This window comes from Squalius cephalus (genome assembly GCF_949319135.1).
Source record: "Squalius cephalus genome assembly, chromosome: 7".
Classification (NCBI taxonomy): domain Eukaryota; kingdom Metazoa; phylum Chordata; class Actinopteri; order Cypriniformes; family Leuciscidae; genus Squalius; species Squalius cephalus.
Window position 1 is genome coordinate 18,599,903 of NC_137128.1, and position 25,730 is coordinate 18,625,632.

General features: G+C 38.6%; 1 protein-coding gene across 2 annotated transcripts; it reads left to right on the forward strand.

Moving 5' to 3' along the window:
- Positions 1-25,153, forward strand: pls1 (plastin 1 (I isoform)). 2 transcript variants are annotated; one of them, XM_079877776.1, is made up of 16 exons: positions 1-377; positions 7,668-7,775; positions 8,042-8,202; positions 8,325-8,454; positions 10,704-10,836; positions 10,979-11,060; positions 12,308-12,473; positions 12,635-12,777; positions 14,587-14,682; positions 14,935-15,127; positions 19,525-19,603; positions 21,997-22,111; positions 22,444-22,577; positions 23,511-23,634; positions 23,777-23,901; positions 24,013-25,153. In XM_079877776.1, the coding sequence occupies exons 1-16, from the start codon at positions 308-310 to the stop codon at positions 24,149-24,151; spliced, it is 1,998 nt and encodes a 665-aa protein (XP_079733902.1). In that variant the 5' UTR covers positions 1-307; the 3' UTR covers positions 24,152-25,153. The 2 variants fall into 2 exon arrangements, with proteins under 2 accessions (XP_079733902.1, XP_079733903.1); XM_079877777.1 differs by lacking the exon at positions 1-377 and adding an exon at positions 5,841-5,949.
- The last annotated feature ends 577 nt before the right edge of the window (positions 25,154-25,730 follow it).

The window sequence follows — 25,730 nt, forward strand, 5'->3', positions numbered from 1 at the left end:
AGGATAATACAGTACAGGCCATTGCAGCAGCGCATTAGGCTGGAGTCTTGCCATACTGCGAAGCAAGTTATTGTTTCAACCCAAAAAGTTGCGTTGTTTTGGGAGTGAATGTTGGTGCACAGAAGGACTGAACTCTGGTCTGGGTGCTTGTTTGCCTCTCTTTCTTTCTCTCTTATTCTTTAAGACACCTCTCGTGACGCTGTCATCAGTGGGCCTAGGCCTATAGTTGTCCATTCGCCATGATCAGTGTGTGATCTGTGGCTCGTTGTCTGATATTTTCGGTTAGGCGTTAATCTAGGCGTTAACCATGGCGTTAATCACAAGAGGACTCCACAGGATATTTTTGTGGACCAAGAGATCAAATAGCACAATTACAGGTGAGAATGTTTTGCTTCATAATTAACTTGATTAAGACTATGATGGAACAGTATGGATTATTTATGTATTTATTGTTGTTTTTGCTTGATGTATTATGTAATGATATTTTCCCCTCACTGCTGCATCTACTGAAATCTGTGTGGCTAAAGTCCATTTTCAAATCCTTTCCATACGTGTATTATAGGGTATTAGAGTTGTACTGTAATCTGATATGATGCTGTAACTGGCAAGGGAAATTGTCTGTCATACATACAGTACAGGCCTGCTTGCTGATGGACTGTTGAGTGCACTAAGAGCTGCTGATCAGGGCAATACACACTTGCTTTGTTTTCTGGAACTCACATACCATGCCATGAAACTAATAATAACAATACTACTTCTGATAATAATAATAAAAACAACAACAACAACAATAATAATAATTAAAATAAAATGCTAGCCTATTTTTTTCTTCTTCTGAAGTCATTAACCACGTGATGATGTTACACTGTAAATATAGTAATAAAAACAACAACAGTAGTTATTATTATTATCATCATCATCATCATCATCATCGTTGTTGTTGTTTGAACCTTACCTTTGTTATTGCATCACATAATTTAGCAAATCTCGAAATCTCCAATCCGGAAACAACTGTTTAACATAAGCCACTGGCCCTCCAAGAAGTGTAGCTATAATAATAATAATAACTATTGTTGTTATTGTTGTTGCTATATTTACATATATAGGTTAGAATATGTATTGCCCTAATTACTTGTCCTTGCTAGTGGTAAACTGATAAACATAAACTGATTTAAACTAGTTTAATCTTCCATTTTATGTTTGTGCTAAACAATAAGTTGCTACATTTCATTAAGATAGGAAAAAATAGACTGTTTTGCAAACGATGGGTTGCTTTAACTGTACGGTTCAAATATTCAATTATTATTATTATTAGTAGTAGTAGTAGTAGTAGGAGTAGGAGACCTGGTAGTAGTAATATAAAACCTTAATAATAATAATAATAATAAGAAGAAGAAGAAGAAGAAGAAGAAGAAGAAGAAGAAATATTTATATATACTGTTTATTTATATTAGCTACTTGTTGTTGTTTTTATATGATTTAAACTTATCATAGTCTGAGAATCATTTGCAAAACATTCAGTTTGTCCCATCTTAATAACTGTAAAAAAAAAATTGAAAATGTAAGGGGTCGCATTTTATTTGAAGGTGTCCTTGTTACAGTGTAATTGTACATTTAAGTGCATGTACTTAAAGCAACACTAAGGAACATTTGTTACCTTAAAATAATGTTTCCAAAATCGTTTCAGTGGTTCATCAAGTCGTAACAGGGTGAAAGGCACTTCTGGATTCGCTTTTCGGCCCTATATCTGCTATAACCACACCAAAGTTTGCCAAACCGAGTCACGTTTCTGTAGTTCGAATCATAAGAAAACTACAAATTTGACTTGCTTTACGTCAAGCGTTACAATAGTGATTATTTAGTTTTCCTTCGTTTCTGATGTCGCAATACATCATACTTTCATGAAATCATGCAACATACTCTACCTTGTCTGTGGACATTGTTCATTCCAAAGCCGGTGCTGGATAAACAGCTAGCGTGCGTGCGACAGTAGACTGCGGGCGGCGAAATTATTTACTACAGCGGTAATGGACAATTCCACTTCCAACCTGTAGGGCGACCGAAGAGGAAAAGTTCCTTAGTGTTGCTTTAAGATTTGGTTGTACTTACTTACTATAGGGTTAGGGTTTGGTTTGGGGTTAGTTTCTGACCCGATCACCAGCTGGAGTGCAGCCCTTCCTGACTTTGTTGTTCTCCCATTATGAACTACATTATAGTCGTGGGGTATGAGTCGTTGTTTAAAAAAAATATTGTCCATCGGGGTACCTGGATGTCTTGTTCCTTCTGTTTTTGGATTGTGTTCCTGTTTCTTTGTGTGGACTATTTGCCAGTTTCCAGGTTTGGAGTGCCTGTATTTATTTATTTATTTATTTATTTGCCTTTTTGTTATTAAAACAGTGTGTGCATTTGGATTCTCTCTCTGCCTCGTCTGTTCAAAACATAACAGTTGCATGCAATTATGCATAATATACTGTTATAACATTAACAAGGTCACTGTAAAATAAAGTGTTAGCGAAACTAGCCCTCATCCTTCCCTCGCGTTTTGTAACACATCTTTCCCTCGCAGGTCAAAATGACCCGAAGCCCTAAAATTATACTTATTTTATTTCATTTTGATAATATTATTTCTATTTTTAATGCATGTTTTTTGGAGATTTTTTTATTTTTTATTTGATTTACCTTTAAATGACCAGATTTGATCAATAAATAATAAATAAATAGTAATTTAAGCACTTTCCTTACATTTCTTTCAACTTAAATTCAAAAATAACTCACAATTTCATGCATAACCCTTTTAATTCAGCTCAAAATATCTTACATTGGGTGTCTTTGCCGACCTCTTGTGGGGAAAAAAATAATATAACATGATATGTCATGACTCCTTATGGCTCTATATGGAGCAAATAAGCTGTTCCCCTGGGTCCTAAAACCATTTCTCTTCAGTATTCATTCAGACACACAGTTAGACATTATAAAATACTTTTTTTGGTAAAGTTTTAGCATTTTTAGGCTTTTCTGTGTGTTACTGAATCATACCTCTCATTCAATTCATTCCTATGGGGGTCAATTTGACCCACGAGGGAAGGATTTGTTACTTTTTTTTTTATCTCAACCACAAAACTCCTTGAATCCATTCAATTTTTATTTTGTGTGTATTCGTGGTTCGACAAAAAAAAAAAAAAAAAAGTCCTAGGCTCTTGGACCCCTCTGATGAACACTCAATGTTTAAAAAAAAAATTTAAATGAATTTCGGGTCAAAATGACCCGAGAGAACGATAAGGGTTTTTAAATGGATGTAACACACTTGTTTGAGGTGACTCATGTAGACTTTGTTAGTATCAACAGAGACTTTGTTGGCTCTGCAAGAGAGCATACAGGAAACCTCCACTACATGCATAACCTCACTGTTCACTGCAGTAAGATTATATTAAACTAGAGGATGTGGGTTAAGTATATGGGTGGCATACTTAACCTATGTCCCGCTGCAAGGGCCTTGGAGATGCGGTAACTGATCCTCTTTTCAGACCCATCAATAATGCAGGTGGCAACAGAGGCCGATGAGTCTCTTAAAGGAGTGAGCTCAGTATTAGGTGTCACTGAAACATTCTTGGGCCTTGAAACGGCTGCTTTTCCACCCGTTTGTCCATCCAAAATACTTTTTAAAAGACCTTGTTTAACAAAGGAGAGCATCCTTCTTTCTTATGGATCGCTCAGAGATCTTTTAGTGCATGGCAGATGTTTACCTGGATCCCTTGAAAACAGGAAGCGGGTAGCTTAAGGGGTAAGTTGATAAGTGTTTGTTTCACTAATTCAGCTTGAGTAAGCATTTTACCATGATGGCTTTTTATTTCCTGAAATGGTTCTTGTGGTTGTTTTTCTAAATTTGCATTCGTTTTTTCCATGCTAATGCGTATGATCCATCATTCTGTTGTATCATCTTCGTTTGCATTCAAAATCAGTAACCGCTTGATTACATTACACCGTAAAGCGTGTTTTCATTCTAATGATATAACAACATTTGGTCGGACTTTAGACTTTAACTACTATGTACTTAAAAAATATTGTTCTTTACGGTGTACTTATGGTCTTCATGCTGTATTGCAAAACACTTTTGCTGCTGCGGAGCAATACAGGTAAGATTAGAGACAGGTTTAGTGGTATGGTTAGGTTTAAAATCAACAGTGTAATTATAGATGGAATTATAGCTTAAATTACATACAGGTATTTATTTTATATAGAAGTAAACTATAAAAACATGTATTTACACAATAAGTGCATTGCATCAAATTATTAGGTTACACTATATGGTAGCACTTTATTTTACAGTCCTGTTCCCCATGTACATACTTATTACAGTAATTACAATGGGTAATAAAGTACCTTAACCTACACCTGAACCTAACCTTAACCCTTGTAGTTTCCTTATGTTACCTGCTATTTTCTTAGGTAAGTACACTGTACATGTACTGCAAAATAAAGTGCAACCCACTTTATTTTAATGTGTCCTTGTAACAGAGTAATTATACATTGAAGTACTGAGTAATAAACATGCACTTACTATAGGGTTAGGATTATGGCTTGGTTTAGAGTTAATTGCGTGCAATTATCCATAATTGATATTGATTGTTATAGTAACTTTGTGTAACATATGTAATAAGGACTGTAAAACAAACTGTTACAAATGATTAATTTAAATGTTAGTGCACAATTGTTAAAGACACTTATTATAAATCAGAACCCAACTTTTCCAATTTAATTCTTTAACTTTAAAGTGGCCTGAAAGTCCAGTGAACTTATTATTTAAGATTATGACTTTGGCACCACTTTGAGTTCACTTAAATTTATGACAGCAAATAAACTTAAAGCAATTAAGTAGCAAGCACTTAATGACCCCACACTCTTAAAACAATATGTGTGCACGCACACACACACACACACACGCACACACACACACACACACACACACACACACACACACACACACACACTAAAAAAAATACACTTAATTCTTCTCTTCTCTAGCTGGTTAATTGTATTGCATTTTGTACTAAAACATTTGTTGGCTATTTGATGAATGTTTTTTTCTTCTTCTGTAAATTGCTTTGGATAAAAGCATCTGCTAAATGCATAAATGTTAATGTATTTTTGCTTTATTCTTTATTTTTTATTCTTAGTTTTTTCCATCTACACTTTAATTATTTGTAGTGGTTCTATCATGAAATTAAGTTGCCATGAGCAAATGAAGGTCTGCTGTCAAACATCTGTCAGCTGAGGTTTCTCGTTCCGCCTCCAGTGAGTTCACAGCACAGAAGAGACACTCATGTGGTCGAATATTATTTTTCAGCACATTCCTGTTTTATGGGTGGTGATTCCCTCTTTCCAATCATCAGGTCAGCTGATAAGGTCTTATTACTCTGGTAGAGCGTGTCTCCTGTATCGTCGCTGAACTTTCGTTCTGCTGTTGTATCTAGTCGCTCTAGTTAAGAGACCAATTAAATGGCTCGTTTTATAATTTATATCTTTTATCAAAGAGGCCTTCTAGATTATGTGTTTATGGTTGCGTTTGTGTGAGAAAATTAAGCTTGTTATATGAGCTTTGATAATAAAACCAGTGAAATGTGGAGCCGTTTCTTTTAGGTCACAAAGTTATGTGGGTATAAAGTATAAAGTATGCTCACATGTCACAGCTAGAGTTAGTACAAGAAACGAATGTCATGACAGCCTCAGCTGACTCAGCATTGGGTTGGGCGTTAAACGTTAACTCCAGCTACGAAGCCCTCGCCTTTAATAGACATAACAGGCCAAAGGTCTCTTACCTCACCACTATCTTCCTGAGCTCCACATACGCAGTGGGAGAGGACCGAAGTCACTGCAGCGGATTCGATTGGAATATCTGTATCTTTTCTAGGGTAATCTCAAGCTGAGTCGTGGGACTTTTTTAGGAGAAAGGTATCGTTTTCACAATGGCAGCATTCAAGCTTTGATTTTACTGTCTTATCTCATCAAAACATGCTGATTTTTTATGCTTCCCGTAGCTTTTGTTTTCTAATTATTCAGTGATATTTCTGTGATTGATAATAGAAAACTGATGATTCAGTGAGTTTGTTTTTGTAACTCGTAGATGTCATGAAATCCTGCTGGGATGTTGACATGTCCTGCGGTGTGAGATGCTAAACTAGCGTTTTGCTAATTCTTTTAGTTGTTTTTCCTGCAGCTTTTATGGTCTCATATTATTTGAAAAGGCTACATGGAATATTTGTAGTTTTAAATGAATTTATCACACCTCAGCGCCACTTAAAATGAACCAGTGAAGACAAATGGTGAAACCTAAAATCTTTATGCTGATGTAAAAAAGGAAAAAGAAAGTAATAGCCTGCTATAATTAAGCTAGGATGCATTAATATCATCAAAAGTGACAGTAAAGATATTTATAATGTTTTCAGATTCATATAAACATATTAAGCAGCACAATTGTTTTCAACATTGATAATAAGAAATGTTTCTTGAGCAGCAAATCAGCATATTCGAATGATTTCTTAAGGATCATTTGACACTGAATGATGAGGAATGATACTGAAAATTCAGCTTTGACACCTTAGGACTAGATTATATTTTAAGATATATCAAAATAGCAAACAGTAATTTTAAATTGTAATAACATTGTAATAAAATTGTAATAAGTTTCTTACTATACACTGTAAAAAAAAAAAAAAAACTTGTGGTTGCCCGAATAATTCTGTAAAAATACAGTTAAATTGTAAATATATTTACAGAATTATTAGGGCAACCACAAGTTTCGGGCAACAACTGTATTATTACAATTTAATACAGTTATATTGTAAACATATTTACAGAATAACCTGAAAATTTCACAATTTTTTAACCTTTATAACATAATGACAACCACCATAATTAAACTGGTGGTAAAGAAAATGATGAACACATGATGAATCAAAGTTCATCACAAGTAGCTTTACAAGCTGAGACAAATAAGAATGCATTGAAGGTGTTTTTACTGTATTTTACTCCAAAATTATATAAAATAAGGTTAGATCTATTACAGTTTTTCCCTGTATACATAGTAAGGGAACTTACTGTTAACCTAGGTTTTGGTCACACTTTGGTTTAGAGTCCAGTTCTCCCTATAAACTAGTTGCTTATTATCATGCATACATATTACTAGGATATTGGCTGTTTATCAGTACTTATAAGCACATATTAATTCCTTATTCTGTACAACCATATTCTACATCCCTTAATGTTACCCAATACCTAAACTTAACAATAAACAAACCATTAACAAGCATTAATTAGTAGTTTATTTAGGCAAACGTCATAGTTAATAATGAGAATTAGACCCTAATCTAAAGTGTGACCTAGTTTTTGTGTGACTGAACTGTAGTGTTATTACGGTCTTTTCACAGTAAAAAATTACAATAATTTTTTACAGTATGTTCTTGTTCAAGTAAATGCAGCTTTGGTGAGCATATGGAATTGTATTCAAAACAAACAAAAAAAACTTCAGCCTTTTGAACGGTAGTGTATGCCGACCCATCTATAACTGCATTTCGCTAAGTATTTCTACCAGTCGTGTCTATCATGGATTTGCTTATCATAGAGATACAGGCAAATAGCGCACAAACTCTCTGTGTGGACCTTTTTGGCAGGTCTTTTGCATGGTGAGCACTGCTGTGCGGAGAGCAGCATGGAGAACAACGTCACACAGATCTCCAGAGAAGATCTGGAGGAGCTGAGAGAGGCTTTCAACAAAATCGGTCAGTAAAACTCTGTCTGAATCTCAGGTTTAGTGAATTGTGCATTAGGTACATGTGAAATGTGCTTGAATCATCTACTTTGTGCTTGTGAGTCGTCAAACATTACCAAAGATTACACTAACTGAGTACATAAATGTGTTTTGATGTGGTTCTACACACATAATTTATCGTTTTTTATGGAATCCCGAAATATGGTGTCAAAGATTTTCTGCTGTGAGGAATTCAACTACTATAAAATGTAATATTAAAACTGTCTTTCATTCTAGATATTGATAACAGTGGCTATGTAAGTGATTTTGAACTTCAAGAGCTCTTTCGAGAGGCCAGCTTTCACCTTCCTGGATACAAGGTACGGGAGATTGTGGAGAAGTTCATTGCCGGTGATACCAACAAAGACGAGAAGATCAGTTTTGAAGAGTTTGTTGTGGTAAGCCTGATTATGAGTTTTTATCTTATCTTGAAGTATTGAGTTTTTATTGGTCAAAGTATACCTCAGCTGCTCGTGTCACTGTTGCACTTTGAAAGCTTAGATCTCACTAAATTCTTCAGATATACCAAGAGCTAAGAAGTAAAGAAGTGAGAGAAACATTCCGCAAGTCCATCTCCAGGCGGGATGGGATTCGGTCATTTGGAGGAACATCAAAGATCTCAAGTGAAGGAACGCAGCATTCTTACTCAGGTGGTGACATAAACATCCATTACACTCTTAAAAATAAAGATTCCAAAATTGTTCATGCAGTGATGCCATAATAGAACCAGTTTGAGTTCCCGAACCACTTTATTCTTAGTGTGGAGAACATTTTAATAATCTAAAGAACCTATATAGAACCTTTTGTGCACTAGAAAGGTTCCGTGGACGTTAAAGGCTCTTAATGGAACCATCAATGACAATAAAAAAAAACATTATTTTTAAGAGTATAGACAGTCGATATGAAATTGAAATGTACCCTCATCATTTGCTAAAAATGTTGCCAGCCATCACATTTTTGATCAAATTCATGCCGTGTCCAGGCAGCGTCCAGGCATGTTGTTGTCTCAACAGATGCCTCCACCACCGGCTGGGGTGCCATGTGTAAAGGGTGTGCAGCCTCGGGGTCCTGGACAGGACCTCGACTGCACTGGCACATCAACTGGCTCTAATGCTAGCAGTATGGCTTGCTCTCCGTCGCTTCAAATTGCTGCTACAGGGCAAGCATGTGCTGGTCCAGACGGCCATTGCATACATCAACCATCAGGGTGGTCTACGCTCCCATCTCATGTTGCAACTCACCCGCCATCTCCTCCTCTGGAGTCAGAAGCATCTGATGCTCAATCATGCAGCTGACGAGCTCTCACGACAGCCCACGCTCCCAGGAGAATGACGACTCCTCACCCAGACGGTTCAACTGTCAGTTGTTTTAGTCCCTGACCGCGGGGACTACGCAAGTATACGTTTCCCCCAGTCAGCCTTCCTGCACAGACACTGTGCAAAGTCAGGGAGGAAGAGGTGTAGGTGTTGCTAGTAGCGCAGTACTGGCCCAACCGGTCCTGGTTCACAGAACTAATGGCACCCGCGTCCAGACCCCTGGAACCTCCACGTGTGGTCTCTGGACGGGACGCAGAGGACTTAAGTAGTCTACCCCCAGTGGTAGACACTGTCAGCCTGTTCGTTGATTGGTGCTCTTCTCCAATGAGAAGACCCCTGGAAATGCCCGATCAGAGCTGTGCTTTCCTTCCTGCAAGAAGGGCTGGAGAGAGGACTGTCTCCCTCCACCCTGAAAGAGTATGTCGCCGCTATCGCTGAACATCATGATGCAGTAGATGGTAAGTCCGTGGGAAAGCACGACCTGATCATCAGGTTCCTGAGGGGCGCGAGAAGATTAAATCCTCCCCGCCTTCACTTTGTACCCTCTTGTGACCTGTCCTTGGTCTTAGCAGCCTTACAGGGGGCACCCTTTGAAACACTGCAGTCAGTAGGGCTTAAAATCCTGTCTCTTAAGACGGCGCTCCTGACTGCACTGGCTTCTGATAAGAGGGTGGAGGACCTGCAGGCATGTTTTGGCTGATGGATCGTGCCTGGAATTTGGACCAGCTAACTCTCACGTAATCCTGAGAACCCGGCCTGGATACTTGCCCAAGGATCTACCACTTATTTTAGGGGTCAGGTGGTGAATCTGCAAGCACTGCCCCTGGAGGAGGGTTTAGGGGTGAGGGCTCATTCCACTCGGAGTGTTGCCTCCTCCTGGGCGTTACCAGAGACAATTTATGGCGTTACATAGTAACCAAGACATTTTGATTTATATGCTGTTAAATGTTTGATGATTACGTTAGATTACTTGTGCACAAGCAATGCTTCTATCAGCTCCTTCTGGTTTATGCAGATCTTCTTCCCTTGTTTTTGGATCCGGAGATGCTGTAATATTTCAGAGGATGCGCCCCACCTTATAACAGCAAAAACAGGAATTGCAGGAAAAAACTCATTAGTGGCTTGGAAGCGTTGTGTCAAAAATGATGGAAAATCTTGTCAGTGGCGGGGAAACAGTTAATGAACATTTCAGTTTTTTTCCAAAAGAATAAAAAATGGGTTGTCTTCATTCATCAAGATGTAAAAACTTGCTTTGCCTCATTTTTGGCTGATATCATACATGACTTCAGCTGCCCACCTCCATTCTGCCATGTCGTCCCTAACCATTTTCACCATCCAGTGAATTCCTGTTGAATAAATCAAGTCCAACTCTATACATATTTTCTAACGGAATATCCTGTTTCACTTGGAAACACATAAAGCCTCTGAGCAGTTCCTGCTGTGCTTGAGCACTGCTTCAGAAGAGTCAAACCATATTTGAACTGTTTGAAATGAGATTTGTCAATTGATTTGTCAAATGATCCCTGACACAAGTGGACCAAATGTCATTTTGCTAATGTTTTGTTTTTATAAACGTTTCTCAGATGAAGAAAAAGTGGCCTTTGTGAACTGGGTCAATAAGGCCTTGGCAAAGGATCCTGACTGCAAACATCTGATCCCAATGGACCCGGAAACTGACAGTTTATTCAAATCTGTAAAAGATGGAATATTGCTTTGGTAATATAAGATTAACTGGTTTACTGTGTAATGTTATTTGTTTGTTGTGCTGTTCAATACATTGCCTTTAATTATTCAGCACATTTAAATACAATATAAATAAGAGTTCATGTTTAACAACCTCTTGGCCGTTTCTTTGCAGCAAAATGATCAACCTCTCGCAACCGGACACCATTGATGAGCGCGTCATCAACACAAAGAAATGCACTCCGTTTACAATGACTGTAAGTGCTCTCACTTTTGAAATCCAACAAAGAGGTGATATCTGAATAAAGATCTTTGAAAACCTCTCCCATAATGGGTGATTCTCAGCCCCATCCTAATAAAAAAAAAAAAAAAATGTCCAGGTTACATTTGACCCTAAATTCAAAAAGAAAATTTACATTTGGACAATTAATGCCACAATTAGGAGCCATTTAAACAACATAGTTTTCAATTAAAAACGAAAAACGTTTTACACGTTTTGGTCGTTTAGTTATGTGACAACAGCGTTTTGGGGCTCAGAAAACGCCAGTTTTTGAAAACGATACTGTTATAGTCTCCATGTAAACTATAAAAATGCAAATTTGTGAAAACGTTGATCTCATGCACATGCATATAATGTGTTCAGTCTGTAGGTGCGTAATGTTTCTTTACAAACTGACATCGCCATCTATTGTTCTGGCAGCAGAATACAGCGTTTTTAGTCCTTTTCGCGGATACTTGTGAACGCGAAAAACACAAATGAAAATGTTTTCGTTTTTAGTACATCATTGTTGTGTTAACGTACCCTTAGTCATTACCATTATTCTCAATGGTGATTTATCAACAAAAATTTAATACAGCACAACAAATTCTTGATATACACATATCTTTTTCATCACAATACATACTATGTAAATATATATATATATAACTGTTAGAGAATTTATTAATCTTTTCAAATTCAGCTGTTCATTGTTAGTTCATGTTAGCTCAGGTCCATTACAAAAAATATTAGCAGATACAAATTTTGATTTTAAAATGTATTAGTAAACATTGAAATTAATGTTTACTAAGATTAATAAATGCTGTAGAAGAATTTTTCATTGTTAGTTTTCATTTGAACTAATGTAGTAAACTTAGTAAAAAGTAGTAAAAAGTTAATAAATGGAAGTGTTGACATTTTTTATTTATTCAAAATATATACATATATATTTAATAACTTTTTTTATTATTATTTTATGTTGGGTCAAATATAACCTGGACATGGTCTTGACATTTCACCCTATGTCAAGACCATGTCCATTTCACTTTATCTTTCTTCATTATCTTTAAGACCCGGTCACACAAAGAACGATAGATAACGTTAATAACTATATTAGCTATATATCACCACATTATAACATTCTGTTTATTATAAGCAGATGCTGAAGTTATGTCATCTGCCATTTTAAAAGCTTGAGCTCTTTAATTTGGTGGATTATGATTATCTACCTCTTTACTAATACAGGAGAATTTGATGTTGGCACTTAACTCTGCTTCGGCTATTGGCTGCACGGTGGTCAATATCGATGCTCAGGACATGAAAGCAGGGACCCCTCACCTCGTGCTTGGCCTCCTCTGGCAAATCATAAAAATCGGCCTCTTCGCTGACATTGAGATCTCACGCAATGAAGGTCATTACTCTGTCTAAATTGATTTTTGGTAACATGGTGCCATCCAATGGGCTTACTAATTGCAGCCATAAATTAATACAAGCATGCATGCACATGAGTGACTGATTTACACCTCTTAAGAGGTTTCAATAACGTGTTTCTGTGTATTTATCTGTGTGTAGCTCTAATTGCATTGCTTGATGAGTCAGAAGAGCTGGACCACCTGATGTCAATGTCCCCCGAGGACCTTTTGCTGCGATGGGTCAACTATCACCTGAAAGCTGCTGGCTGGCAACAAATCAGAAACTTCAGTGAAGATATCAAGGTAGTTTATGCTTCATTACAGAAGTCATCATCAGTCATTCAGTCATTACTGATAATTCACATCACTCCAATATAACTAGGCTTTGAACTGAAGTTTACCATACTTTACCCAAGTTTACCCTAGTTTTCATTTTTTTTCTTTTTTGGCCAAAATATATTTCAAATACACTACCATTCAAAAGTATTTATTTATTTTAAAGAAATTAATACTTTAAAATTAAAGCCAAAATTCAGCCAGGATGCATTAAAGGGACACGGTGGTGGAAAAAAATATGAGATTGGAGGAAAAATTATGAGCTTCCACACGTTCACTTGCAAAATGTAAACGTAAATGTAAAGTTTATTGGGGGAACGCAAAACATTTTGCGAGTGTGTATATATATATATACACTCACCTAAAGGATTATTAGGAACACCTGTTCAATTTCTCATTAATGCAATTATCTAATCAACCAATCACATGGCAGTTGCTTCAATGCATTTAGGGGTGTGGTCCTGGTCAAGACAATCTCCTGAACTCCAAACTGAATGTCAGAATGGGAGAGAAAGGTGATTTAAGCAATTTTGAGCGTGGCATGGTTGTTGGTGCCAGACGGGCCGGTCTGAGTATTTCACAATCTGCTCAGTTACTGGGATTTTCACGCACAACCATTTCTAGGGTTTACAAAGAATGGTGTGAAAAGGGAAAAACATCCAGTATGCGGCAATCCTGTGGGCGAAAATGCCTTGTTCATGCTAGAGGTCAGAGGAGAATGGGCCGACTGATTCAAGCTGATAGAAGAGCAACTTTGACTGAAATAACCACTCGTTACAACCGAGGTATGCAGCAAAGCATTTGTGAAGCCACAACACGCACAACCTTGAGGCGGATGGGCTACAACAGCAGAAGACCCCACCGGGTACCACTCATCTCCACTACAAATAGGAAAAAGAGGCTACAATTTGCACGAGCTCACCAAAATTGGACAGTTGAAGACTGGAAAAATGTTGCCTGGTCTGATGAGTCTCGATTTCTGTTGAGACATTCAGATGGTAGAGTCAGAATTTGGCGTAAACAGAATGAGAACATGGATGCATCATGCCTTGTTACCACTGTGCAGGCTGGTGGTGGTGGTGTAATGGTGTGGGGGATGTTTTCTTGGCACACTTTAGGCCCCTTAGTGCCAATTGGGCATCGTTTAAATGCCACGGCCTACCTGAGCATTGTTTCTGACCATGTCCATCCCTTTATGACCACCATGTACCCATTCTCTGATGGCTACTTCCAGCAGGATAATGCACCATGTCACAAAGCTCGAATCATTTCAAATTGGTTTCTTGAACATTACAATGAGTTCACTGTACTAAAATGACCCCCACAGTCACCAGATATCAACCCAATAAAGCATCTTTGGGATGTGGTGGAACGGGAGCTTCGTGCCCTGGATGTGCATCCCACAGATCTCCATCAACTGCAAGATGCTATCCTATCAATATGGGCCAACATTTCTAAAGAATGCTTTCAGCACCTTGTTGAATCAATGCCACGTAGAATTAAGGCAGTTCTGAAGGTGAAAGGGGGTCAAACACAGTATTAGTATGGTGTTCCTAATAATCCTTTAGGTGAGTGTATATATATATATTTGATATATATAAGCCATTTGTTGTATATTTTGAAATACCGCATTGGTTATATGCTGAGTAAATCAACCACAGGCCTAGAAATGAAAGAACTATATAAAACCCTAAAGGCCTTTGATCTGGTTTGACATCAAATCTGTTGAGCTGTCATTTGCATGTCAGTTGATATTGACTTATATAATGCTCTCAGGACTCCAGGGCTTACTTCCACCTGCTTGATCAGATCTCGCCTAAAGGAGACGGGGATGATGAGATGAGGATTGACATTGACATGTCTGGTCTGAAGGTAAGTCAGTCTGAATGTTTGGTCAACAGCCTTTGCCTTTTTTACTGAGCAAGTCAACCTCCTGCTTTGTTTGAACTTATACTTATACTAACCGGGGGTGTAAAATGTAGTGTTTGTACAGTTACGTCCACATACTGTATTGTCCTATTATTGTGGCACTGTACAGAACAGCCATTAATCTTGTTGAGGCAGATGATCATCTGCTTTCAGATTTAAGCATAGTTACTCAGACTCAATAACTCTCTCTTTAAGGAGCGTGATGATGAAATGCGAGCAGAGCTGATGCTGAAGCAGGCGGATCGCCTGGATTGCAGACAGTTTGTCACTCCACGGGATGTGGTGGCAGGAAATCATAAGCTCAACATGGCCTTTGTGGCCAATCTTTTCAACATGTACCCGGCCTTGAACAGACCCACCAGCAATGGCATTGATTATGCAATTGAGGGTGAGTTCCATTATTTTATGTGAATGTGCCAAACGCGTGCTGAAAAGAAGGTGTTATTTATGCAGTCTGGGACCCGGAGAGGTTTTTGACTGCCTGTGATAAATGATGCTGCATTATCTTTGCTTCACATCTGAGCTCACATCCTGTTTGAATTACCAACCAGACATTTACCACCATTAAAACAAGAAACATACTCAAACAGCAAGATCCATGAAAGTATTCACAATACATTCTTAATGACTTACTCACAACCTATGATTGTTTGATAGAAGACGATCGTATTTTGAAATTATTATATTTTATATTATTTTTATTTTGTTCCGCTGGAACTAGACTCGCGTACGGCTGTTACCAGAAGCCAGTGATTATAGTTTATAAAGTTAAAAATATGGATATTTTTCTTACATAACCACATCACTTTGCTTCAGAAGGCCTTTATCAACACCCTGGAGCCGTATGGATTACTTTTATGATGGATGGATGCACTTTTTTGGGTTTCAAAATCTAAGGTACCATTCACTTCCATTATAAAGCCTGGAAGAGCAAGGAAATGTTTTAATATAACTCTGATTGTGTTTGGCTGAAAGAAGAAAGTCATATACACCTAGGATGACTTGAGGGAGAGTAAATTATGGGATAATTTTCATTTTGGATAAACTATCCCTTTAATTTGAACATTTGCTAATATATTTTTAAAATCAAAAGTTGTATCAGTTAAAATGATTTAATGGACCTGAGCTAAAATGAACTAACAATGAACAATTCTATTTTTATTAACTAACATAAATAAAGATTAATAAGGAAATAGGGAACAGCATCTATGTAAAGAAGTCACTTTATGTAATAAGTAAAGTTTCAAGAAACTCTGTTATGGGTTGCATGAAATATACATGAAAGACATACAGTACTGTTCTTACCAACACCACTGACTTGGTGCTTTTGTGTGTCAGCTCATGCATCTGCAGTGTTTTCAGAGAGCAGCAGGTGGCGCTCTGTGGCTTACTACACACATAATGCATGTGTGTGTGTGTTAGAGGGTCACATGTGACATCAGTAATTGGGGGTGATTAGGTTTTATCTCACTGTCTGTTTAACTGTCTTTTGTCCTCTTCATCTGATTGTTCTATTTTCATCTACATTCTGTCTCCTTAAATACAGCATGTCATCAGCCAAATAGATACGTGCATTTGCCAGAACCCTCTTAACTGCCTTTTTCCCATTTACGTTGCAGAGGGAGATAGATGATTATTTTACCATCATGCTCTTTTCTACATTCACAACACTATTAATTCAGTCTGCAGCCTGATTTTATTGTTAATAAGGATAAAGGTCTACTGTGCAAACTAAGAGAATATTGTGAAACAGACTATCATCATGTAATCATTCTTGTGCACTTTAATCATTCGTATTTAAAGGACTTTATTAAAAACATATTTGCCAGGAGCAAATCATGGAAAACAGGATTTTCGCTGTACAAATAGGCATACAGTAACATTCACAACACAAAGCTTTTGGGGGGGGGGGGGGGGGGGGGGTTAGGAGGCAGACGAGAAGTGGGTGAAGGGCTGGACGAAGGCAGACATGCTGGCAGGAGAGACAAGGGTGGCGATGGAGGTAATAGCCATGGAGGACATGATGGTGGAAGGGTCCAAGGAGAAGTGGATGGTGGTAGGATCCAGGGAAGACCGGATGGCTGACGAGATCCCAGAGTGACCCAGGAGAAGACCATTATGGAGGCAAGCCACGGCGGCAATGATGGAGGGAGGAGCCAAGGGGGTGCTTTGAGCCCGACCAACAGCACTGATGCCTGGAGATGAAGAGGCCCAGGTGGAGTCTGTGACACTGATGGACAGGGAGACCAAGGCGGAGTCCTGGCGACAAGTGGCCGAGGTGGAACCAAGGGGCCGAAGGACCATGGTGATGCTGGTGTGAGTGAGGACCCCGGTGGAGCCTGAGGGTGCCCGCAGTGGTGGAGGGATGGAGTGCAGCAGACAGCCCGGAAGTCCGTGGAGATGGTGGGGCGACTACTGACCAGGGCGGAGCTGGTGGGACAAGGTAACCTGGTAAAGCCGAAAGGACAACAGTCCCAGGTGGAGCTGAGGGGGCGGGCGAGGAGCCATGACAGAGCCGATTGGTCGATGGACTGAGGTAGAACTAAGGGGTCTGAGGGACGAGGCGGTGCCCGGGACACCTCACGCCAGGGCAGAGCTGGGGACCAGAAGCCCCAAGGCGGATCAGGGCTGCATGGCAGGGCTGATGGTGAAGGGCTAAAGGGAGCCAGCGGAGGCAGAGCCGAGGGAATGGCTGGCTTCAGTGGAGCGTGCAGAAGAGGTAGAATGGGTGAGAAAGCAGGCTCGGTGATGGACAGGGCTGGTGGTGATGAAGATCATACTGTGATGAACTGGTGGTAACGACAAACTAGGGTAGGGCTGGACAGGACCAGTAGCAATGATGACATAGAAGACTCATGGTTGGGTAGGACCAGTGGCGATGATAGACACTGATTAATACAGGAGGGGACCAGTGATGGGCAGGGTGGGAAGCACTGCATCCATTTCCCAGTCTATCCCGCTGTTTCCAGTTCCACTAACACCCCCACTGGCACAGATGTAATAGCTGGCTCACACACCTGGTCAGCTGGGACCTCTGGCTTCTCTTCTGGGATGGATGTGGCTGCTGGCTTTGGCTCTGGCTCCTTGGTGGGCATTGGCTCAGGCTTGCTCTCCGTGGCAAGAATCAGCTGGGTCTCTTGGTCTGCGGTGGGCTCTGGCTCCTTATCCGCAGTGGGCATGGGCGCTGGGTCTGGCTCTGGGGTGGTTTCGGATGGTGGATGGGGCTGGACGCTGACAGCAGGATCCTCTTCTATATCGCCCACAATGAAAGAAGATCCGTCGACCCGTAGGGTGACGTTGTTGTACTTGGCTAGCATCCAGCAGGAGTTTCCTCACGGCACCACAGCCGGATCTTGTCATCGAGTCTGATCCAAAACCCCTCCATATGCGGGATGTCTTCGCAATGGGCGAGGTGGTTGATGCCGACGAATTCCTCAACATATTCCTCAAGGCATCTGCCACCCTGGAAAATAAAAACTGTCCCTCCTTCCTTCAATTCTTTGCCACTCAAAGGGGCAACATTGATGGAAGCTATTTCCATGCTTTTTCTCATTTTGGGGTCCGGTATTCTGTGACGTTTTAGTCCAGATGAAGATGAAGATGATTCAAAAAGGTTACAAAACAAAGTATTTATTAAAAAAACATACTCTACCAATAGCAAGAGGTAGGCAACATACAGAGTGTAAAGAGACAAACAATACCGTACAAATGAAGAGTGCACAAGGAGGAACTTAAATACACAGTGATGATGTATTACACGGCTACTTGCCACATAAGTAAATAATTAGACACGAAATATTGATCTAAATATTTTATTAGGTCTTTAAACGCAAAGCTTCTTCGGAGGTTGCTTGCGCGGCAAGTTCAAACTACAGACATGTAAAGATACGGTACAGTCATACCACTTATTACACAGCATTTCATCACATAAATAATACAGATTATTGATTAGAAATATTGATTTGAGATGAAACTGTTTTAAAATCGTACCTGTTTGTTATCTTATAATCCATTACAGTGTACAAAACAATAGTCGCAAAATGGCAGCAGCTGCATTTGTATGAAACAAGAGAGAGTGAGTCCTCGATACTGGATGACATAAGTAACCATACACAAAATATTGATTTGACTGAGTTTTAATATTTTATTAGATCATCAAATGCAAAACTTCCATGAAGAAAAACTGTTCCTAGCAAGTGTGTAGCGCTGCTGACTTCAGCAGCCCGGATGAGCCTGTGTTATCTGTTTTCAACGGTTGTTATCGGGGAGTAACATACCGCTGGATGGCGCAATTGACCAATCAGAATCAAGTATTCCACAGAGCCGTGTAATAAGACAAAATACTGAACAGCTGTGATGACTGAATGAGTGTCCATGGAAACTAACGATTGGCGGGAAACTAGAACAAAGGAAACTGACGATAAACAAACTAAGTCCATAAAAGTGAAACTAACAGAACATAGTTGTGACCACAGCAAATTGATCCATCCTGATAAACAGCAGTGTAAATTACATAGGTAAACAGACAATAGCCTACATATAGTGTATATTTATAAGTCTTAAAGGGACAGCAGCAAAAATAGCCAGTTTAATTCTCAGAGGGTGGACAGTTTTTTGGTGGGCTTATAATGTGAGGTCAATATAAACATTGACATCCAATTAAAACAGTATTAAAATAAAAATATTCAAAAATGTACTGCATCTAAAGTACATAATGATCCTCAAAATAAGGCATAAGACATGGTGTGACTTTGACTAATAAATGATCACCCTCTCTTTCGACAGGGGAAACAAGAGAGGACAGGACATTCAGAAACTGGATGAATTCTCTGGGGGTTTCTCCACATGTCAATCACTTGTACAGGTAACACAGCCATTTATTTAGCTCACAGTAATGCCATAGTTTTCTACGGTGACAGTTGAAATATCAGGACTAATGTTGGTCCTGAAATCAAAAGCAATGAATCTATGGGTTCATGGTGGAACGGTAGGGAGGTTGTGAGATGGAGAAATAGCAAAATAAATTAAACAAGCAAACAAAATGTATGCATGTTTACTTTTTAATGTATAACACCATTATTTTTTAAATGTATAACTTTTAAAAATGGAAATATAACTAAAACATACAGTGAGGAAAATAAGTATTTGAACACCCTGCTATTTTGCAAGTTCTCCCACTTGGAAATCATGGAGGGGTCTGAAATTGTCATCGTAGGTGCATGTCCACTGTGAGAGACATAATCTAAAAAAAAAAAATCCAGAAATCACAATATATGATTTTTTAACTATTTATTTGTATGATACAGCTGCAAATAAGAATTTGAACACCTGTCTATCAGCTAGAATTCTGACCCTCAAAGACCTGTTAGTCTGCCTTTAAAATGTCCACCTCCACTCCATTTATTATCCTAAATTAGATGCACCTGTTTGAGGTCGTTAGCTGCATAAAGACACCTGTCCACCCCATACAATCAGTAAGAATCCAACTACTAACATGGCCAAGACCAAAGAGCTGTCCAAAGACACTAGAGACAAAATTGTACACCTCCACAAGGCTGGAAAGGGCTACGGGGAAATTGCCAAGCAGCTTGGTGAAAAAAGGTCCACTGTTGGAGCAATCATTAGAAAATGGAAGAAGCTAAACATGACTGTCAATCTCCCTCGGACTGGGGCTCCATGCAAGATCTCACCTCGTGGGGTCTCAATGATCCTAAGAAAGGTGAGAAATCAGCCCAGAACTACACGGGAGGAGCTGGTCAATGACCTGAAAAGAGCTGGGACCACTGTTTCCAAGGTTACTGTTGGTAATACACTAAGACGTCATGGTTTGAAATCATGCATGGCACGGAAGGTTCCCCTGCTTAAACCAGCACATGTCAAGGCCCGTCTTAAGTTTGCCAATGACCATTTGGATGATCCAGAGGAGTCATGGGAGAAAGTCATGTGGTCAGATGAGACCAAAATAGAACTTGTTGGTCATAATTCCACTAAACGTGTTTGGAGGAAGAAGAATGATGAGTACCATCCCAAGAACACCATCCTTACTGTGAAGCATGGGGGTGGTAGCATCATGCTTTGGGGGTGTTTTTCTGCACATGGGACAGGGCGACTGCACTGTATTAAGGAGAGGATGACCGGGGCCATGTATTGCGAGATTTTGGGGAACAACCTCCTTCCCTCAGTTAGAGCATTGAAGATGGGTCGAGGCTGGGTCTTCCAACATGACAATGACCCGAAGCACACAGCCAGGATAACCAAGGAGTGGCTCTGTAAGAAGCATATCAAGGTTCTGGCGTGGCCTAGCCAGTCTCCAGACCTAAACCCAATAGAGAATCTTTGGAGGGAGCTCAAACTCCGTGTTTCTCAGCAACAGCCCAGAAACCTGACTGATCTAGAGAAGATCTGTGTGGAGGAGTGGGCCAAAATCCCTCCTGCAGTGTGTGCAAACCTGGTGAAAAACTACAGGAAACGTTTGACCTCTGTAATTGCAAACAAAGGCTACTGTACCAAATATTAACATTGGTTTTCTCAGGTGTTCAAATACTTATTTGCAGCTGTATCATACAAATAAATAGTTAAAAAATCATACATTGTGATTTCTGGATTTTTTTTTTTAGATTATGTCTCTCACAGTGGACATGCACCTACAATGACAATTTCAGACCCCTCCATGATTTCCAAGTGGGAGAACTTGCAAAATAGCAGGGTGTTCAAATACTTATTTTCCTCACTGTATAGAAATAAAACTATAATATGATACTATGTAAAAAAATATTGTCATGTTAGTGGTGCTTGCTAAGGCTATTGCTTAAACTTAGGTTTGTTCTAAACCTCCTTCCCAAAGTATTGCATTTAGGCATTTACTGTAACTTGCATTTACATTTAGCAGAAGCGTTTACTCAAAATGACTTACAAATGATGAACATCATGAGCAATTAGTTAAAACGAGGTGTTATTTAGTAGTAATAGATAAAATAGGAGTTATTATTGGATGGATGGATGGATGGATGGATGGATGGATGGATGGATGGATGGATGGATGGATGGATGGATGGATGGATGGATGGAACATGTCCAACCACAAGGCCACAGCTCTGACATGTAGCTTTTTGCTTTTTTGTTGTTGTGCTTTGGAGAAATTTGCTGACAAATCAGAGGTGGTCTGTACATTTAAACACAATTTACATTGATTCAATGTACTACATAAAACATTATAACCAAAAGACTGAAGTTAATCATGAACATCTTCTTCTCCAGTGATCTGCATGATGGTCAGGTCATTCTTCAGTTATACGAGAGAATCCAGGTCCCTGTTGACTGGACTAGAGTCAATAAACCTCCCTATCCAATACTGGGCTCCAACATGAAGAAGGTTTGTACTTTCAGAAGTTCAGCTTTGAGTTTCAATAGGTTAAGAGTACAAGCAGCTAATAACTGAAATTAAAGAACCGGATCAGCTTTGAGTCATATCACATTAGTACGTTTGTTTCTGAGAGCAAATTGAACATGTCTGTACTGCTACATGTTGGATTTCTGTCCCTGCTGAAATGATTTCCACAGATGCCTCAGGGTACTGGCCAGCTCAGTTTAGAATTCAAAATGCACTTTATTCATCAAAAACTCTATTTATGTATGCATACTGCTGTCGTCAGGGTTAAATTATACATGTCATTTTAACTTGGCCGACATATGTTTGTTTTGTAGCTTGAGAATTGTAATTATGCAGTCGCACTGGGCAAAAAGGAAGCAAAGTTTTCCTTGGTAGGAATCGGTGGTGAGAATATCAATGAGGGAAGCCCCATGCACACCCTGGCACTGGTATGGCAGCTAATGACAAGGTACTTTATCTATACAATAAAAGTTTCAACATGCTGTCATGGCAATTCTAACTATTTTACATGTTGGCGATTTTGTGGAACTTTTTTCGTATCATCTGCTTACACCCAACTGAGGGATACGTTTAGAGGTGGACCTTCATGCTAGGTTTTTTTTCCCTATAAAATCCTATTTTCATACAAATCAAATCGTTTGTATTCATTTGAAAATTGAAAACTTGTAAAATAGTTCTCATGAGATTGGGTTGAAAGAATTTGACTCATATGGCAAAAAATTGGCCAAAACATATTCTAAATATATGCAAAATGTGTGTTGTCAACGTATATTACAACAGGTACTTCAAGAGGCAGGAAAATTCATTTCCAATCATAAAATACTTACCATTTAAATGTTTTTTAAAAAATAAGTATCTTATGCTAACCGAGGCTGCATTTATTTAATCAAAAATACAGTAATATTGTGAAATATTATTACAATTTAAAATAACTTTTTTCTTTTTGAATATATTTAAAAATGTAATTTATTCCTGTGATCAAAGCTGAATTTTCAGCATCATTACTTCAGTCTTCAGTGTCAAATTATTCTGATATGCTGATTTGCTGCTCAAGACACCATTTCTTATCATTATCAATGTTGAAAAGAGCTGTGCTGCTTAATATTTTTATGGAAACAGTGATGCATGTTGCTTTTCAGGATAATTTGATGAATAGAAAGTTCAAAAGAACAACATTTATTTGATAGTCTTTACTGTGACTTTTGGAGAAAAAAAATAATGCCTTCTTACTGAATAAAAGTATTAATTTCTTTAAAAAAAAAATTACATCAAACTTTTGGATATTTGAAAAAAAAAATACTTGTCATATGAGGATGGCTATAGTTTTGTTAAAAATGTGAAATATATTAATCATCTTGTTTCTCACAAATAACTCTTGCAGATATACTTTGAAGGTTCTGTCTGACCTCGGTGAAGGGGAAATAGTCAATGACCAAATTATTATCAACTGGGTGAACAACACCTTGAAACAAGGTCATAAAGACTCGTATATCAACAGCTTCAAGGTGAATCCCATTCGACACAACGTTTTACCAGTACTGCTTTCCTACAGTACCATAAAGTGAATGAATTCATATTGGGATTCAAATAATATCAAACATGTCTAAGTTTAAATGAAATTGAATTGTATATGATGTATTGTTTCAGGACAAATCAATCAGCACTAGCCTGCCAGTGATTGATCTGATCGACACCATCGTGCCCAAAGTCATTAAATACGAGATGGTGAAGAGCGGGGAAATGACGCCAGAGGACAAGCTAAACAATGCAAAGTAAGTTCCCCCCGCGGCTCCTCATAAATTACCCTGATACGCATCTGACGCCAAATTGCCTGTTGTCTCGCCACCAACAACCGTCTCCGTATCTCTGTTTCCCCCTCACAGATACGCGATCTCAGTGGCGCGAAAAATCGGAGTCAAGGTGTACGCCCTGCCCGATGACCTTGTGGAGGTCAAACCCAAGATGGTGATGACGGTGTTTGCATGCCTTATGGGAAGGGGCTTGAAGAAAGTCGATGGCTGACCTTGTCAGAAAGCACAACCCATACGTTGCACTTTTTTTCCTCTTAACATCCCTTCTGCCTTACGCACCAACACTTTAACGCAATTGCTATTTTTTATGAATATTTCCTCATGAATTTACCTCCTGTTAATTGCACCGAAATATGTCACTAATCATTTCATTTCTACTAGCTAAGATACTAGATGCAAGATTATTCAAAGAAAATGTTATTTTCTTAATAATTGTGAATGCTTTATTTCTCTTGATTCTTTCAGATTGTAAATAGCTGGATATTTTTACATTACGTAAATAAAGGTTCTCACAAGAAGTATTTGAGCCATGTGGATCTGCACATTCATTCATTTTGTTATTTAATCAGGCTTAAATGCAGCTGGCCAGCTATTCTGGCTTCTAATCATACATTTTGGGTGTCAGTCTAAATATTTGCTCATCCAGGAAAGCGCATTGTAATTCAGAGGAGGATTTTTTCGAAAGTCGAAAGCAGAAAAATGCTACAATTGGCAGAATTTCTTTTTGAACAAGCATCCACATCATTTAACAGTGGCCAGAATTGCAAACACTTTCCTGGGCTCTGCCTCCTATTTACAATCATCTAACGTGTCCAGCTCTCTTCTAGAGGGAATTTCTCTCAATGTCATTGTGAAATTCCAGGTTTGAGTTTCTGGGATAATTTCAGCTGAGCTGAGTGTTCCCCTTTGACAATTGTACCATCACGTAGAGCTGCGCTCGGTTTCACATTCGAAGCCCCCTCCGGGCTCAGTGGATTCACTTAACAATGTGTCTCATTCACTGTACTGCATTATGTGACTGTACAGAAACACTAGCAGATCTCAGTATATTAACAAGTTTGCTGCCCAGTTCCAGCATTAAATGCAAATTCAAACCCTTGTGAAAACGAAGTGTGCTTAATTGTACTGAATGTGCACTTGTGTACTTTAAATCTTAAAAGTATATTATTAAAAAAACCTGTATAATATAATTCTAATAAAAGACTATAACGAGAGTACACTTTCATGACTGTTTCTTAACACACTTAAAGGGACAGTTCACGCAAAAATGAAAATTCTGTCATCATTTACTCACCCTTGTGTTGTTCCAAACCTGAGTTTCTTTCTTCTGTTGAACACAAAAGAGGATATTTTAAAGAATGATGGACTAGACAGTTGATGGCCCCCATTGACTTCCATAATAGGAAAAAAAAACACTATGGAAGTCAATGGCTGGTTACCAACATTCTTTAAAATATCTTATTTTGTGTTCAACAGAAGAAAGAAACTCATACAGGTTTGGAACAACTTGAGGGGGAGTAAAAGATGACAGAATTTTCATTTTTTGGTGAACTATTCCTTTAAGTACACTCTTAAAAAGTGCACTTTGTAATAATGTCAAATTAAAGGGTTTACTTTAAAGTGCATTGCACACATATTTTGATGTGTTGACTAACATACAAAAAGCATGTTACATACTTAATTATGATTCAACTGTAGTGTGTTTTATATTTGATATTTTATTGTAAGTTATTATATAGTTTAAATGTACTAAATTGCAACTTCACAACAAACATGTAATTACAAATATA

Excerpts from the sequence above, each read along its gene's own strand:
- pls1 (XM_079877776.1), top strand. The coding sequence starts at position 308 with ATGGCGTTAATCACAAGAGGACTCCACAGGATATTTTTGTGGACCAAG. Across the intron at positions 7,776-8,041 it reads AGAGGCTTTCAACAAAATCG|ATATTGATAACAGTGGCTAT; the intron begins GTCAGTAAAACT and ends CTTTCATTCTAG. Across the intron at positions 23,635-23,776 it reads CGTATATCAACAGCTTCAAG|GACAAATCAATCAGCACTAG; the intron begins GTGAATCCCATT and ends GTATTGTTTCAG.